Below are 16,157 nucleotides of genomic sequence, written 5' to 3' on the forward strand. Positions count from 1 at the left end.
GTGTCCGTCACTTATAGAACCATTACACTCTCCTATATTATCCGATGTAGGACTATTAGGATGCCACAATTTTAATTCAAAATTTTTCTCACGGAAAAAGAAAATTCTTTTACCAAACAGTGTCTTAGGGTTTGAATCCCAACATGTAGAAGAATGAAGATACCCTACTATTAAGAAAAATAAGGTTCCCTGCTGACCACTTAACTACAATAGCAGAACATTAGCAAATGGGAATTGATATTTTCAGTGCTAATTTTGATATTGTCGGAGCAAAAAAATTTAAATCGTGACTAGATATAATTTTGATATTGTTTTAGCCAGAAAATCTAAATCATTAATAGATATAATGAATGCGCTTTGGCAATATCAAATTTAGTTATGAAAATATCAATTTCCTAAATAGACCATTATTGTAGTGTCTGCTTTCAATACTAGTCATTCCCAATAGAGTATTTGACCAACAAACAAAATAAATAAATAAATAAATAAATAATTTTCACAATAGTGGAAATCACAAATGAGACTGATAACACCAACAATAAGCTTATAGACCATGGCCTTAGAAATACTTTGCTATTAATAGCACTCTAGCCTAGTTCTCTAGAGATTGAAACCACACAAAGAATATACCTTCATTAGGGTTGTCAACGAGCTGAACATGAGTGAGCTAGGGCCGGCCCATGTTCGCTCATTCATTAAATGAACCGAACACGATTTGGCTCATTAAAAATATCAAGTTGAAAAATTTAGCTGGTGTTGTTCTGCTTGCTTATTAACAAGCTGAACATGAGCTAGCTCGTAAGCAAACATGTTAGATTGTCAACTCTGCTACTAGGTAAAAAATTGAAAGAAAAATAGAAAATTTGAATCTTAATTTAATAGTTGAAATCCATAAAATATAGATCTCCTTACATTTGAGTTGGCCTAAAATCCAAACAGTAAAATTTGTTATTGTATGTCGAGCCAACCCTAACTCATGTTCGGCTCGTTAAGATTTCAAGCTAAAAGATTTAGTTCGTGCTCGGCTTATTTATAAACTATCAAACAATCTCGAGCTCATTTTGAGCCGAACACAAGCCAACTAGCAAACAGCCAGCTAGATTGTCGGCCCTAACTGTCACGCCCCAAACCCGAGACGTAACAGACGCCGCATACTTGCTAAACTAGCAAATATACAAGACTACCGAATCAGACGGAAACTAGCAAAAAGGAGATTACCAATTTTTCCACTAAATCCAAAGAATCACAAGGTGAGACTAAGAAATTAAATTTTAACTAAAATCAAACGGAATTCTAACATCTATAGAACTAAGCTTACTACGAATCACAAGAGAGATTCGGTCTACAAAATACTAAAAGTAACAAAAGTGGGTACGAAGAAATAACGAAACAAAAATAGATAACAACGATCATCTACGTAGTCCAAAAATTCACATCCGAAAATACTAGATGTAAAAACAAAAGGGATTAAAATCAAAACTAGCTACGTCTAACGTTAACACGGTCTCAGCCCCGCCCGTAAAATCAGTCTCGGTACCTGGGTAAGCAACCATACACCACATTAGTCGGATTAAGCATATAATACAAATAAATAATTGAATACAAAAAATTAATTCAAGCGACTGGTTTTTTAATTTGCAAAATTTCAGAAAACAAGAATTATCAAATTTAAAATTCAGATCATATTGAAACTATAACTTTACAAAGCATTTCTTTAAGTCTCCGGCAACTAACTATATTATATGATCCATTGGCGAGATCCAGAGGCACCCGAAGGCACAAACAAAACAGAGGCACCCGAAGGCGCAAATAGAACAGAGGCACCGAAGGTGCATGTACAAAACAGAGGCACCCGTAGGCGCAAACAAAACAGACGCGCGAATAGGCGCAGGCACCCGAAGGCGCAATATAAAGACGAAGCTCGCTTCTATAACAAAATACATGTCGACATGGCCAATATTAGTATAGCAGAATACCAAGAGACATTATAATTTAAAATTATCCAGTCACTAACTTATAGAACAGATTATTAAATTTCAAAATTTTCTGTTAAAAGAATCTTTCAATCATAGTTGAAACTCAGTTTACAGAAATATTTAATATACGTTTAACCCTTAATTTTAAAATCTACAAAATAAGGATTTTTACACAATCAAAGTATTTCCTAAATTATTTTACGAAAAACTAACGGGTGTCCGGTTACTTACCTCAAAAGCAGCTTCTAAGCTAAGAAGCTATCTAGTCGAAAATTGCACGAAATCAATCATCGGAACCTAAAATAGAGATATACGATTCTCTATAAGCTATTTAAAATAAACTTACAAAGAGAACATATATACATTTAGAAAGCAAGCTTATACAAAAATTTGAATTCGGATAGACTCACATAGGTCGACAATGTCGGCTACGAATGCATGCAAAAAGGTCAAGACGAAGCACGAAAGAGATTTAGAATAATACATTCGACGAAACTCAAATTAACAATCAAGAGGATGATGAGTTCCAAATATTAAAGTTTTCAAAGAAGCAAGATAACATGAATGAAGTTTTAGATAATAAACGAAGGATCTAATGCTCAAAAGAGGGTTTTCAGATGTTGAAACGTTGATATGCAAATCAATAATTAGATAGAATCAAGATGGGAACAAAAATAATATATGCCTTATTTTAGGCATTTTGTCGAACATATAGCGGACATTCCAATAAGTGTGTACAATATGTGAAGTTTTATGCAACTAGATCATACAGAAGATACAAGATATGAAATTAAACGGTTAGAATGACGAAGATTAGATATAACGAAATCAGATTTTGATGGTTTCAAATTTCAATCATCATGAGGCGAGTATTCAAAATAATAATAAAACAATGAACAAAGAGGTTGGATGATCACAAGATTCGATATAGAGGTAAAATGAGGGAAAGAAAAAAACCTTCTCGAAAATGGTGAAGATGACGGCAGGATGCCGTCGATAGCGAACCAAAAATAACGGCCAAAGAAGATTGCGGCGGAGGCGGCTACGGATGATGGCGACGATCGGATGGCGTCGCGCGCGCACGTGCGAAACGGCAGAGGTCGTACGGACGCGGTGAGGAGGAGAGAGAAAGAGTCGTGCGGGAGGGGAAAAGAGAGATCGATCGGGTGGGGTTGGCTAGGGAAAATTAATTAAATTAGGTACTAATTAGGTAACAATATGCCACCGAGTCCCTCGAAGATTGGAAATTACGAAAAGATCCAAACTTAATTAGATAGGAGTCAAAACAAAAGGTTTAAAAGTATGGGGTGTTACATTCTCCCCTTCTAAAAGAAGTTTAATTCTCTAAACTTAACATATCTTAGCTCTCGAAGGACTAAGGATACTTCATTCTCATTTACTCCTCGAGCTCCTAAGTAGCTTCCCGCTCAGAATGGTTGTTCCACTGAACTACTAGCATAAATCAAGATATTATCTACTCAGACAATACTCCTACAAATGCGGTCAATCACAAGCTTCTCCCCAAAAGGCGCCCGACACAAAAATATAAACAAAGGTTTCGGAGGTTAACAAATGATTTCGAACAAAAGCAAAAGAGATAAAGGAATATGTAGCTCCAGAATCAAAGAGAACACGAGCAAAAACAAAAGCCACGGGAAGAATACCACGGACTACAGCATTAGATGCCTGGACATCCTGCTGGGAGAGCCTGAACATAACCCTGCGTCCGAGGTCTTCCACCTCTGGACTGATCGGTAGAAGGGGCATGATCACGATCGGCTGGAGCAATAGATTTCTCCTGAGGCTTGGTGCTACAAGGTAAAATTTCCTTACATTTGACACATACCAATCATTCTCAATTCCCAAATTGGCTCTAATCAAATTACTCACTTCAAATAAAATAATTGCATTACATATTTGAATAATCTTTCCTATACACTGAATCTGTAGTTTAGAACACAACACAAAAACAAAATAAGTGATCCATCTGAAGTTAAGATCAAGCCCATCAAAATTCAGATGATTTAAATCATATACCAAAAGAAACACAATTTAGAAGTTACAATATCTCAAACAGCTTCAAGAAACACTCCAACAACTGCATGAATCAACAGGAAATAAATGTTTCCTTCGAAAGCTAGACCATGAACCTAGGGATGCCAATGGGTTGGAGTTCGGACGGATTTTGGTAAACCCGAACCCGAACCCGAAAGCCAAATCCAAACTCGACGGATTTTGAAAATCCATATTCAAAACTAAACCCGACCAACAACCTGAAACCCGAACCTGAACTCGGAACCCCAGGCCCAAAACAATTATTTCTATTTACCTCAATATTTCAAAACCTATTATAATAAAATGTAAATTTTCATAATGCAAATTCAAATGTAACATCAAACATATCTATATATTATATATTGTAAAATCTATTCTGATTCAAATCGGGTTTAGGTTCGGATTCGGGTTCGGGTCTGTTATAGACAAAATCTATATCTGAATCTAAATCCATGAGGTTTTCATTTTTTATACCCATATCAAAAACCTTTAGTATTCGTATAAACCAGCCCTGTTCAGGTTTGGGTTCCGATTCGGATAAAATTTTTGGTATTAGTACCCATTGACATCCCCACAGGAACCACTAAGTTCACACCATTTATTTAATTTATTTTCCAAATACAATCGTAGGGATAAGACTTTGACAAATCCATGTAAAAAAGATACTAAATTCGACATAACACTCAATAGACTAGGAAAACCGGCGAAAGAAACAACAAAATCTTCAGTCCAACTATTTGCGGTCGGCTATATGGATCCTGGTTCTTCATTTATCATCACCAAGAGCAGGTATAAAGCAAAATTACCATCAAATCCCGGAGTTTTACCACTAAGAGAGTTTCAATATGATGCCCAAGCCGGTTTTCCGGAACTTAAATCTCGGAACAAACTGGGAGGTGGTGGTGCAGGTGAAGTGTGATCATTGAACAAACCAAGTTGTTCAATGAGGCTGTTGAGCATCACACCAGCCACATAGGAGAGACCCGATGCCGTTACGCCGAGGCTGAGGTAGTACAGCATTGTCGCAATGTACTTCCTCGGTAGCCTAATGTGGGCCTTTCCGATCGCAAGTAGAGCAACGCATAGAAGAGATGCCGCGGCGACGGCTATGAGCTTGTGTTCCGTGTTGCTGCTCTTCCTGAATGAGAAACCGTACACTAGAGGCGGTAATGTCCCAACAATTATGTACGATAGGACAGCGACGATTAAATGACGAACGAAATGGGGCCTCTTTCCGAGTGTATCACGGTAGCGATCGAAATCATTCTGAATTAAATGATCAGTAGCCTCGTCGTGCTCCTTTCTCAGTTCAAAAATCTGTAGGGCAAAAAAGTACTTAGTTCGGAGCTACAAATATAAGCCACACAAACTTAGCAAAGGAATGATAGAGCAATTGCACCTGAAGGGGTGCTGGTGCTTGGATTAACGTAATTGTAGTTCGGTTGAAAATCAAGTGCAGTGAGAGTAATATATTGGTCTTACCATCAACTAGGATAATCTTGGGAGGTTTGCTGTCTGGATCTAGGCTAGATTTTGGGTCTTTCTACGAAGATGACTTCAGACAATTTCAAAGGGAATTTGTTTTCGGAAATTTAAGCCTGTTGCTTCCTAACGGACTTCTCGATGTTTTAATGACGGATGGCAAAACTAATGTCTCTACCGTTAATAAACTTGATTTACACCTGAATTGCAGCTTCATCAATCCAAACGCTCCCCTAAAATGAAGTAATGGTTGACAATGCTTTTCTAACTTGTCCTTCAGCTAAAACTAGTTTGGCAACATAATCATTGCTATCTCAGCTTCAGCTTTTTTATGGTTCAACCCGAGCACGACAATTAGTTAAGGAGGGTAGAAATGAAAATCAACTTAAATTTCTCCTAGAATAGTTCAAACATATGCGCAAGTAAAAAGCTCGGAGCCTAGCTCAAGAAGCTTTTTTAAGTTCTATAACAAGTATTATTTTGTTCAAGCACGGGTCAAAATAATAAATAAAGAAAAAGGCGACTTACATTATGGACAATAAGAAACAATCCACTGATAAGATTTGCCACTGCCAGAACAAAAATATTCACTGCAGGAAAAGGGAGAAATCACAGTTAAGGGAAGTCAAGTTAAATAAAAGAAAGTGAGGACCACCTTTGTCTTCTAACATACAATAACTACTCTTACTCATTGTCTAACAATGTAGAATATCACATACGGTTTTTTGCTTCGATCTAATTAGTCATTGAGTTATTCTTCAAATAAAAGTACTATAGAATGTAATAATGCCCTCAAGGAAATCACGAAAATAGAAATTAATTGCCTTAATAGTGTACACGAATTTCACTAGAGCTGTTAGTTGTTTACTTCCATCTATGTTGGTTAAAATAATCTTTTTACATATGCAAAAGAATTAAGTGGGTTGTTGTTGCTTCTCATCCGATTCCACCAAAACTTTACTACTAAATTGTTGAGAATCCTCAACCTACCCTGATACCAATTGCTGGAAATTGGTACCCTCTCTAATACCAATTATTGGGATCTGCAACATGCTCTAATACTAATCGTTGGAAATCCAGTAGCTGCTCTGACACGGATTCCACAATGGAAGTTTTAAATTGTTTTTTTTTTTTTAACCATAAACTCTTCTCCGTGGCAAAAGTTTGTAAAAACACAAAGAAAGAAACCAAATAAGAGAAGACAAAAATATTAGGTGAATAAGAATTACCACCCTTCTCGTCTTCTATATCCCTAGAAGACTTTTTTATTTTCTCTCTCTCTCTCTCTCTCTCTCTCTCTCTCTCTCTCTCTCCAAGCAGCGTGAGCACCAGCAATCTGCCGAGCATCCCACTGAGCCAGCCAAGTTCTTCTCTCATATATACTATACCAACTCCTAATTTAAATATAATTCAATACCTATATGTATTGCAAAAGATTAGTGTAAGCCAAAGCTGATCAACAGTACATCACTCCACCATTGGCTGCTACTTAGAATCAGAGATGCAAATTAGAATTCTAATGCAAATTTCATCTTTCACTTCTATCCCAATTTACTTAGGATTTAACCTTTTAGATAACAAAAATCTAACCAACGTCTGTCAAAATCTTCATTCTATGTGAAATTATTCTGTTGAAGTGTGTATCATAAATCTATGAACATGAACACTGTACCGATTCTTTCTAATAATTTCTAGTGTTCTAGTCAAAATATGGAACCACTGCTTCACAAGAACAGGATATACCATTAGTAAAGTCGATAATAAATCCTTCACTCAGTATTTTTTGGCAATATGAGTTGGTTTCAAGTGTTCGAATGAAGCTTAAAACCACTCATTTTTTCGACAGGTTTTAACTGATCTATTGAAAGCAAAACAGTTTCATCAACTTTGGCAGATCATTCAACCCATGATAATGGCAATAAAGGAGAATCATGTTTCTGAACTATTTCGTAGTCCACAAAATCCGTATGCAGAAGCAGATAATTGTTAGTGTACTTTGATAAGCACCTAAGCTGCTACGAATCATTTGACTCATTCCATAGAGAAGGATAAGTACACTGAATCTTAATTTCCAAACATCTCAAGAGGATACACAATAATGAAACGAGGATTAGCATACTAAGAAATGAGGAATCTTTTAAACTTACAAGTGGAAGCACCAGATGCTGCAGCAGAAGATACAATAGAAAGGCTTGCGATCGATTCAACTAAGCCCCCGTAGACAATGGCTTTCAGTATATCCCACTCGAAAGGTTCTCTTGTAGCTTCTACTTGAATTGGCTCGCTTTCAGGAATCTGAACAAGGGAATGTGGTGCAGGTACCTCAGGAACAGGAATTATTACATCACCCCTAGATTGGACGTCTACGAGGATGTAATTTGTAGGTTCTACTTTAATTGGCTCGCTTTCAGGAATCTGAACAATGGAATGTGGTGCAGGTACCTCAGGAACAGGAATTATTGCATCACCCCTAGTTTGGACGTCTACGAGGATGTAATCTCCTGCATATTCATTGCAGAGAAATAATACAAGTTATGCCAAGTTTTTTTCTTTTTTCTTTTTTCCTTCGCACAATCAAATCATTTAATCTGGAAAAAAAAAAAAAAAAAAAAAAAAAAGAGGTGTGAGGATCTTCATAAAGAAAGTAGAAGAAAGAGTTGGATGAAAATTTCTGTGCACATATATACCCTGGAAAAAATCGAATGCCCTTCTTACATATACACTGTTGTACATCACAGAATCTCCCTCTTGGAAAATAACTTTTTCTGATAGAAGGCCAACTTTTCCAATAATTGCACAACTCCCTAATTTAGGAAATAGGTATTTTGTAAGGAACTGCAGTTTTGAGGTGTATAAGTGTGAATAGATGATCTTGCTGGGATATATAGATGTAAAAGCCATTTCTGATGAGACACAAATAATATAAACAGATCCTCCAAAACATTCACAGGGATGCACCTACATATCTATACTAAAATCTAGAGATTTCAGACAAAAAATATTTCAACATCGTGTATTTGCATAATCTCTGCCCCACCTAATATAATTGTTGAGGCTTCAAAAACGTAACAATGTTAATAATAATATAGAACTTAGTGTCCTGTAATAGACTAATCTCTAGGGGCATTTTGCACTGTTCAGAACCATGCAAAGCAACCAGCGAGAAACTCAAAAAAATTTTGGAGCTGTGGAACAACTTACATTCTGACCAACAAGTTACACAAGTTGGTAAATTGTGGATCATGTAATTTCAGTAGCCAAATGATAAAAGATTCTGTGCTGTGCTAGTAAGATAGGTGAAAAATAAATCTGCGGCGTGTACTAGATGAAATTAGGTGAAGAAAATCAAATCTTTATTTACTAGCTGCGAGTGTATTTAGTATTGCGACATAAGCTATCGCACTCAAATGATACCATGAATCCCATGAAACCATATATGGAAATTTGGATGGCCTAACCAGAGTTTGAAGTTGATTACATCAAAGAATCCCACTAGGACTTCGATTGCTTCAAAACTACCTCGTGGACAAATTGGCCTCTGTGGATTAACCAAGTATATGTCAACTGATATGAGTCTTTTCAAAAACAGTGTGTGTGGCTCTTTCTTTTTATTTTTGCGTCTCACAATCCAAATTCTTGGCCTTTAATGTCAAAACAATGTAAAACAACTTTCAAAGCTCTGCTTTGATTTGATCATATTTGATACCTATTTCCTGTTTCGTTAATTCACATCTTCTGAAGTCCTACTTGCTACACAATAAACACATGCCATCATTGAATTTTCTATAGGATTTTGAATCAAGAAGATATTTAGTCGTCATCGCCCTTTCTTTCCCTTAAAATTAAACTCTACTTGTAGAGTATATCTTGCTACAAAACTACCTGCAACAGCTTCTGGTTGACTTGTGTCCACTGTGTTTTGGGCTGGTTCCTTCCCTGGTTCGCTTGAAATATTAAATCCGTCAGGAGCTTGGAAATCTGATATTGGAACAGCAAGATTAGTTGCATGCCGAGATCACACGGAGAAGCAAAAGAAGTTTGTCCTTATCTGTACTATGAATTGCTTCAACAATTTTCATGGTAGAAGCATGAAAAGAAGAGGCAATATGACCGTAGATATATGGAGAAGTTCATTTCAAACTATGAAGTTAAGGAAAGTATTGGATAAGTTTACACAAGCAAGTTCATTCGCTTATAAAGAATGCACAGTTTTGTCCTAGGACGATATATGTCAGAAAGAATGATTGATGCACGATGCATATCTACTATATCAAAATTAGTTCAGAGGAAACCAATCTGTCAGAAATTCGGTGGACCTAATATAAGAAGAAACTTGCTAGAAAAACCAAGTTTTCTTAGGGCCAGTTTGGACTAACTAGAGCTTCTGTTAAAAATGCTGCTTAAGTATAGCTGTTTAAAGAAACACTAATAGCTTTTCCAAGAAATTGCTTTTACGGCTTCTCCCTTGCAGCAGAAGCAGAAGATTGCTTGGTGCTCAGCTTTTGCGGCCTAGAAGCTCATTCTATCTTTGTGGCACAGCCAAAATCTCATGCTCGGAAGTTGCCTCTTTCTGGAGTAGATAAACCTAGCCTGATAATTTTCATCGCTGGTGAAGTAGCTTTTCACTTTCAAAACAACTACAACATAATGCACATGTACGGACTCCAAAAATAGCGTCTTATGCCAAGAAAAAGCACAAATGTCGACAAAGAAAACTTTAAAGTCAAGAATTTCGTTCAGAGTGGTTTACCGGACCTGCATTAATTTTCCAATTATCTTGTTTCTCTCCCCTTGTACTTGGTTGAGATGGCTGTGCTTCAAATTCACGAATAGGCTGTTGCGGAGCAGTTTGCTTTTCCTCTAATGCTGGTTCTTGTTGTTTTCTAGGAACAGGCAATTCTCTGGGCAAAACGGTCCCTGCACAAAACAGAAGTCAAATTTCTAGAGAAAGGTGGATTACTACAATGCCAGGATATATAAATTAAATGGCGTGATTGTAAAGAGAATAAGTCGCTACATAGATTAATAGATCTGACAGTACTTAATCAATTATTGAGAAGAGAAATCGGGCAATCTGAATAGCAAGTTGTATCGCCACTTTCACACTATTGAGCTCAAATATAGGGCAAGGAATGATTAGAAGTAAGGCCTTGGTTGGCATTGCTGCTGCTTTTTGTTTTTCTTAAACACGAATTCCGTGTGATGGAGTGCGCAGGTGAATTGCAGATTGCCGGTAGCCTATACATCTATGGTGTTTATTTGGTAGCAAGAAACAAAAAATTTAGGCCTCATCTGGCATTGTAGACATTTTTCTGTTTTTTATAAACACTCAGTCTACATAATTTCATATACAGGTGGAAACATTTTTCTCTTGTTGTCGTGGTTAGTTAATTGTAACATACTCTAGCCAAATAATGGACAACAACTTAAATTAAAAAAAAAAAGAATAAAAGATAAAGTTACTTTATTTATTTATTTATTTATTTATTTTGCTGACCAACCAACTTAGAGTGTGAGTATTGCAAGCAACCCACCATCCTTTTCAACAGTATTTCACGTGAAATTTTTATTGAAGCAAAAAAGAAAAATGGCAATAATACCAAATGAGGCCTTAGAAGTAACTTTTTTTCTTTTTCTTTTTTTCACTTCTTTGTTTTTCTTTTGAAGAAGTTGCATTTCGGCATGTGGCTTGGGAGCGTCACAACTAAACAGCAAGGACAAAGATAAAGAAGCCCATCGGCCAACCCGGCGATGATACCATAAGAATACGTGGTAAGCGTGCACCTCATCGGTTTCAAGGAAACATAGTAAGCGTGAGCATGGTAAGCATCAGAAGCATCAGAATACGTGCTAAGCGTGCACGTCATCAATTTCAAGGACTTCTAAAATCCACGAGTTCAAACGTTGCTCTTATTTAAATTCAACTTGGGAGGTCAGCTGAAAAAGGCTTCTCATTTTACAGAAGTGCTCCCACTCCTCTATTTTTATTTCCTTCAAAACAGTTATAGAGAGATTTTATCTAATCATTCGGTGACTGGTTCGCCCTTCATTCTCAACCAGTAAAGATAAGATTCTCTAGACACCTTAACAACTATTACCAAGGATAATAAAGTAAGTATATTTCAGAGACTCCTGCAAGTTGACAGAATTAACATAAATTATAAGGAAAGGACAAGTGCATCTTCTGACCTGCGTCACTGTTTTCAATGGTGATTTGATTTTGATTAGATGTTTCAGCTCCTGGTGCAGTTGAATCTTCTGGACTTTGCCATCCTCTCAAGGTCGGATCGTCTCTGGGTTCTGCATAAGCAATTAAAGATTGTGACGAAGTTTCAATAACTAGTGTTGACTTACAAATATCATCAAATACAATCAAGTTGGACAACATCATTGGTAATCATTTAGCATGATTACTTCAATTCATCCATCAATTTTTCCAAATAGAGAAAGTATCGACAAGATAAACACAAATGAAACTGACAATCACCGTATTTTTAAGAAGAAAGATGATTCCAGCATTAATTTTCTACAGGTCACGAGGCCAGTTCTACTAACATGTCATTCATGTTTGCCATTGGAAAAACTTACGCCATCTGCGTCCCATAGAGTTAGATTTGCTAACTGTCTTCTCCCTGGGGATCATATCATGTGTTTTTCTAGAAATGTATCCGGTTTCTTCCCAGACATACGAGCGAAGGGTGTATACACACATACATACATGAGTTGTGTGACTGGATGTATATGCATGAGAGGGAAATGTAATCTAGGAAATTTTATAAAAGAACTAGCTCTTTTGCTCATATTCTACACAGGTCACTGTTTTTGATATACTTGGAGTAAACTGAGATAAGCCCCCAAAGTGCCTTATCCTGTTGACTTTTGTCCTGGACATATCGACCATCGATGTCTGATCATAGACCCCATTACTAAACAGTGAAGATACTATCCCTATCAAAGATTTAAGTACCGTGGTAGGGGGTCGTGCGGAAAACTTGATGACACAGTAAATGCCAATACATGCCGGTCACAAAAAATATGTGTACCAACATATAATGAAATTTATTGAAATAAATACTTGCTAATTTAAAGAAAAGGGAGTTTTAAGTCGTGTCATCGGTACCGGAGCTGTACCGTGCCAATATCTTAATGGCACGATACAGCACGGTAGATACTGTCCATGCCGATGGGCACTTAAATACTTGACCTCTGTATTATATAAATTCTCCAACTAATCGCATTGCACCCTCATTTTTCCAGTATGATAATATTTTTTGTCTTTCTCTATCAATTTATCTCCCTAAATAATTATGTGTTTTAATTCATTCCCTTGCGGTCCCAATCTCACTACTCTTTACAAATAAGGACTCCTATAATTTTCCAATGTATATTGAAAAATCCCTTTTACTCATTTTCTGATGCGATTAGCAAGAGGATTAAGAGATTGTTTTGTATATACTATAGAGTTAGAACACTAAGTCAAATAAAATAAAGGCTGGAGACAAATCAGAACTACAAAATATAAACCGAACAAATGCTAACTAGCCTAAACATTGCAGCAATTAAAAATCAGGCAACATGTATTTGCATCCTTATATTGTCTCTAACAAGCCGGATTCATCGAGATTAGAATGTCTAATTAATATCTTACTTTTCATTCTTATTTTTCAGAATAATTTAAGTATATGGATTTACAGGTTTCAGTGTAGTGTCATATGTAAGAAGAATCAACCAAAATAATAAGCTCTGTCAAGAACCACATAATCAGATATCAACATCAATTCTTTACATTTCCAATTAAAGCACCAAAGTATCAAAAATCAGTCAGAGGACCACTGCCAACTTTTGCTGCTTAACTGGAAACTTTCTCATCAGTAATTTATCCGGTAATTTAGACTAGGAGTTTACTCTTTTATGATTATTGATACTTTAAATGTTAAAAGCCACTGTAATTATATAAGTTCATGAGGATAAAGTTGTGCCAACTTTCTACCTCGAGCGTTGTTGTGCTACGTTCTAATAAAATATCATATACAAATAGTCAAACTTATAAGGGACCTTAATAGGAAAAATACAGTGGTCAAATTATCTTGTTTGTCTGCATTAATCATTAATAAAAGGGAAAACTTCAAATACTTCCCCTGTGGTTTAGCATCCTTTTTTTTTCATTTTTCTTTTTTTTTACTTGATACCCTGTGGTTTAAAGTGTACCACTTTAGTATCCTATAGTTTAGTTTTTCTCTTTTTATTACCCCCTCCGTTAACTTTTTCGTTAAACTAGTGATAAAGTTAAAACTGCATTGTATTAAACTGAAAAATCAGTAAACCACAAAGGAGTATCTGAAGTTTTGTTTATATGTTTTGACGGAGAAGTTAACAGAGGGTTGACCGAAAGAGAAAAAACGAAACAACAATGTGCCAAACAATGATTAAAGTGTCATGGCATGGGGGCGTGCCGTTGTTTGCCTTGCATAGTACGACACAGGAAAGCTTCCGTGCCGACATGTGATACGATTGCGTGCCAATATATACGCATGACCTCCTATTAGCATGATTTGGCATGGACTTATTTTAGTTTTTTTTGTTCCAATAAACTCTTATAATGTTATTTTGAAAGATTTAGTCAAATAATTATGAATATTAGCTATGTATAGTTTACTATACTCATCAATTAATATACTGGTAAGCTTTTTTATATATTAAGTACAACTATACCTGATAGAGAATAGAAATTAAAATACAATAAAAAAAACTCACAAGTACAATAATTATTTAAATTTATATCTTTGTAGAGAGATGACTGCTTAATTATTTAAATTTACATTTTTTCAATATATTGATTCGATCAAGAAGCATATAATGACTAGAACAACTAGAATAAGACCGCAAATCCCCAATTACATCCAGAATTTTTTTATTTTTTATTCTTTTAAAAAATATTTAATCAAAATTTGAAGAAAATGATTTTTAAAAATATACTTAGAAAACTTGTGAGAATTTATCAACTTTTAAAATTCTTTTGATTTTTCTTTCTTTTATTCAAATTTAAAAATTTATAAAATACAAGTTAGAGAAACATTTTTTCTCAAAATTTTAATTTTTTAAAATTATTTATATTATTTTTTCAAATTATTATAGGGTAGAATTTTAAAATGCAAAGACATATTTCTTTCTTTCTTTCTTCTGACCATATTACAGTCTTTTTTTTATAAAATACAAAGTAAATGATTTTTTAAATTATTTTTTAGAATTATTTGAAAAACATATTTTGTTTTAATATTTTAAGAAAAATTGTTAGATCTATCAATAAAAATTTAGCAATAAATTATATGACAAATAAATTAAATAAATTTAAGTATCAATTGATTTAATTTAGTTTTTAATTTTATGAGTATTTTCAATCTTCTAAACCAAAATAAAATTTTATATTAGATGTGCCTCAAATTTTGTTTATCGAGTTTGATTTTGTATGCTTGTGTGAGATCCCTGGTGTTCTGCTGTGGAGGCTTGTCGACAGCTCTGGAGAATGTCGGGACAAGTCCGAGTCGCGTTGGCGTCAAATAGACGTAAAACGGATTCCGTGCGACGCGAGGGCCGCTTATCGCGAAGAATTCTACAAAACAGCAGCATTCTCTGCTTGCTGTACCGGTACAAGCTTAGTGGCTGTACCGGTACAACCAGCGCGAAATAGCTTAACTGCTCTTGGGTTGGCTCTTGTACCGGTACAAGAGCCCGTGTACCGGTACAAGAGGGTAGGTAGAGGGCTAAATGTGTAATTTTATCCCTCGTTTGTATCACCCCTCACTCCCCTCTATATAGCTTCGTGTAGAGAGAGTGAGAGAGGTCTTCTAGCTGCTTTTATCCATCTCTCCAACTCCCTCATCCGGTTGAAGGCAAGAGGGCGCTCGGATTCGTCGCCGACGTAGTGCCGCGGAGTTGTTCGAGCGCTCGTTTGTCGCCGTGGTGCTGTGAGGAGCTTGGGCGGGCTTGGATTTGCATCGTCTTCGACGTGGTGACGACTCTTGAAGGTTGTTCAAGGTGAGTGTGTTGCTGGAATCGCCTCTATTACTTCAGCAACATCATTTTGAGCTTGAATGCTATTTTGCTGTTTTTCGCCGTCGACCGTTGGTATTTCAGCTCGTTCTCGACGTAGGAGCACCGGATTGCGACGCTCGATTTAGTCCATCAATTTTGACCACTGTCCAGGTTTAGCGTCCAAAAGAGGATTAAGTTAAAAGTTCAGGTTGTACATATTAGATAAATGAACTATTTTATACGAGCTTTTAAGTCTAAAATGTAAGATTGTTATTAGGTACTTAAACTCGATTGTTGATAACATCTTTAGTGCTAAATATGTACAGCTGATTATTTGTGAATCCTCATTTCGGCTACATTGGGTGGAGTTTTCTATTTAGGTCCGTCGCTTGCTTCGGAGCTTGGTCCTGTTGGAGACGACCTAGTTGATCCCTGGAGGTTCAGGCCACCTGCTCGATTGCGGTTCGATTTGTTAATTCCTAGGAGTTAAGTCAGGTCTTTAAGTGTCGTCGACTCATCTTTGCCCTAAGCTGGCTCGATTGGAAGTGGTTTAGACCGTTTACACCCGAAGCACTTAAGGAGAGCGTCAGGACTTAGGTTGTTCGGTTCAGA

General features: G+C 36.2%; 1 protein-coding gene and 1 long non-coding RNA gene across 6 annotated transcripts in view; both read right to left on the minus strand.

Annotated features, from left to right (window-relative positions):
• Positions 1,301-3,138, minus strand: LOC109727606. The gene is made up of 3 exons (XR_002220804.1): positions 2,934-3,138; positions 2,208-2,273; positions 1,301-1,537 (listed from the first exon to the last, which is right to left on the minus strand). It is a non-coding gene; the product is annotated as an uncharacterized LOC109727606 (long non-coding RNA).
• Positions 3,970-16,157, minus strand: part of LOC109727643 (membrane protein of ER body-like protein) — a 22,162-nt gene continuing 9,974 nt past the window's right edge. For 4 of the 5 annotated variants that reach the window (XM_020257803.1, XM_020257805.1, XM_020257806.1 and 1 more), the window contains 6 exons: positions 11,703-11,813; positions 10,269-10,430; positions 9,396-9,491; positions 7,661-8,014; positions 6,042-6,103; positions 3,970-5,348 (listed from right to left, as the gene is read on the minus strand). In XM_020257803.1, coding sequence (XP_020113392.1) covers positions 4,872-5,348; positions 6,042-6,103; positions 7,661-8,014; positions 9,396-9,491; positions 10,269-10,430; positions 11,703-11,813 — 1,262 coding nt within the window. In that variant the 3' untranslated portion in view covers positions 3,970-4,871. The remainder of the gene's footprint in view (positions 5,349-6,041; positions 6,104-7,660; positions 8,015-9,395; positions 9,492-10,268; positions 10,431-11,702; positions 11,814-16,157) is intronic. The other variant, XM_020257804.1, reaches the window with a different exon arrangement.

Source organism: Ananas comosus, linkage group 22 (genome assembly GCF_001540865.1).
Source record: "Ananas comosus cultivar F153 linkage group 22, ASM154086v1, whole genome shotgun sequence".
NCBI classification, from domain to species: domain Eukaryota; kingdom Viridiplantae; phylum Streptophyta; class Magnoliopsida; order Poales; family Bromeliaceae; genus Ananas; species Ananas comosus.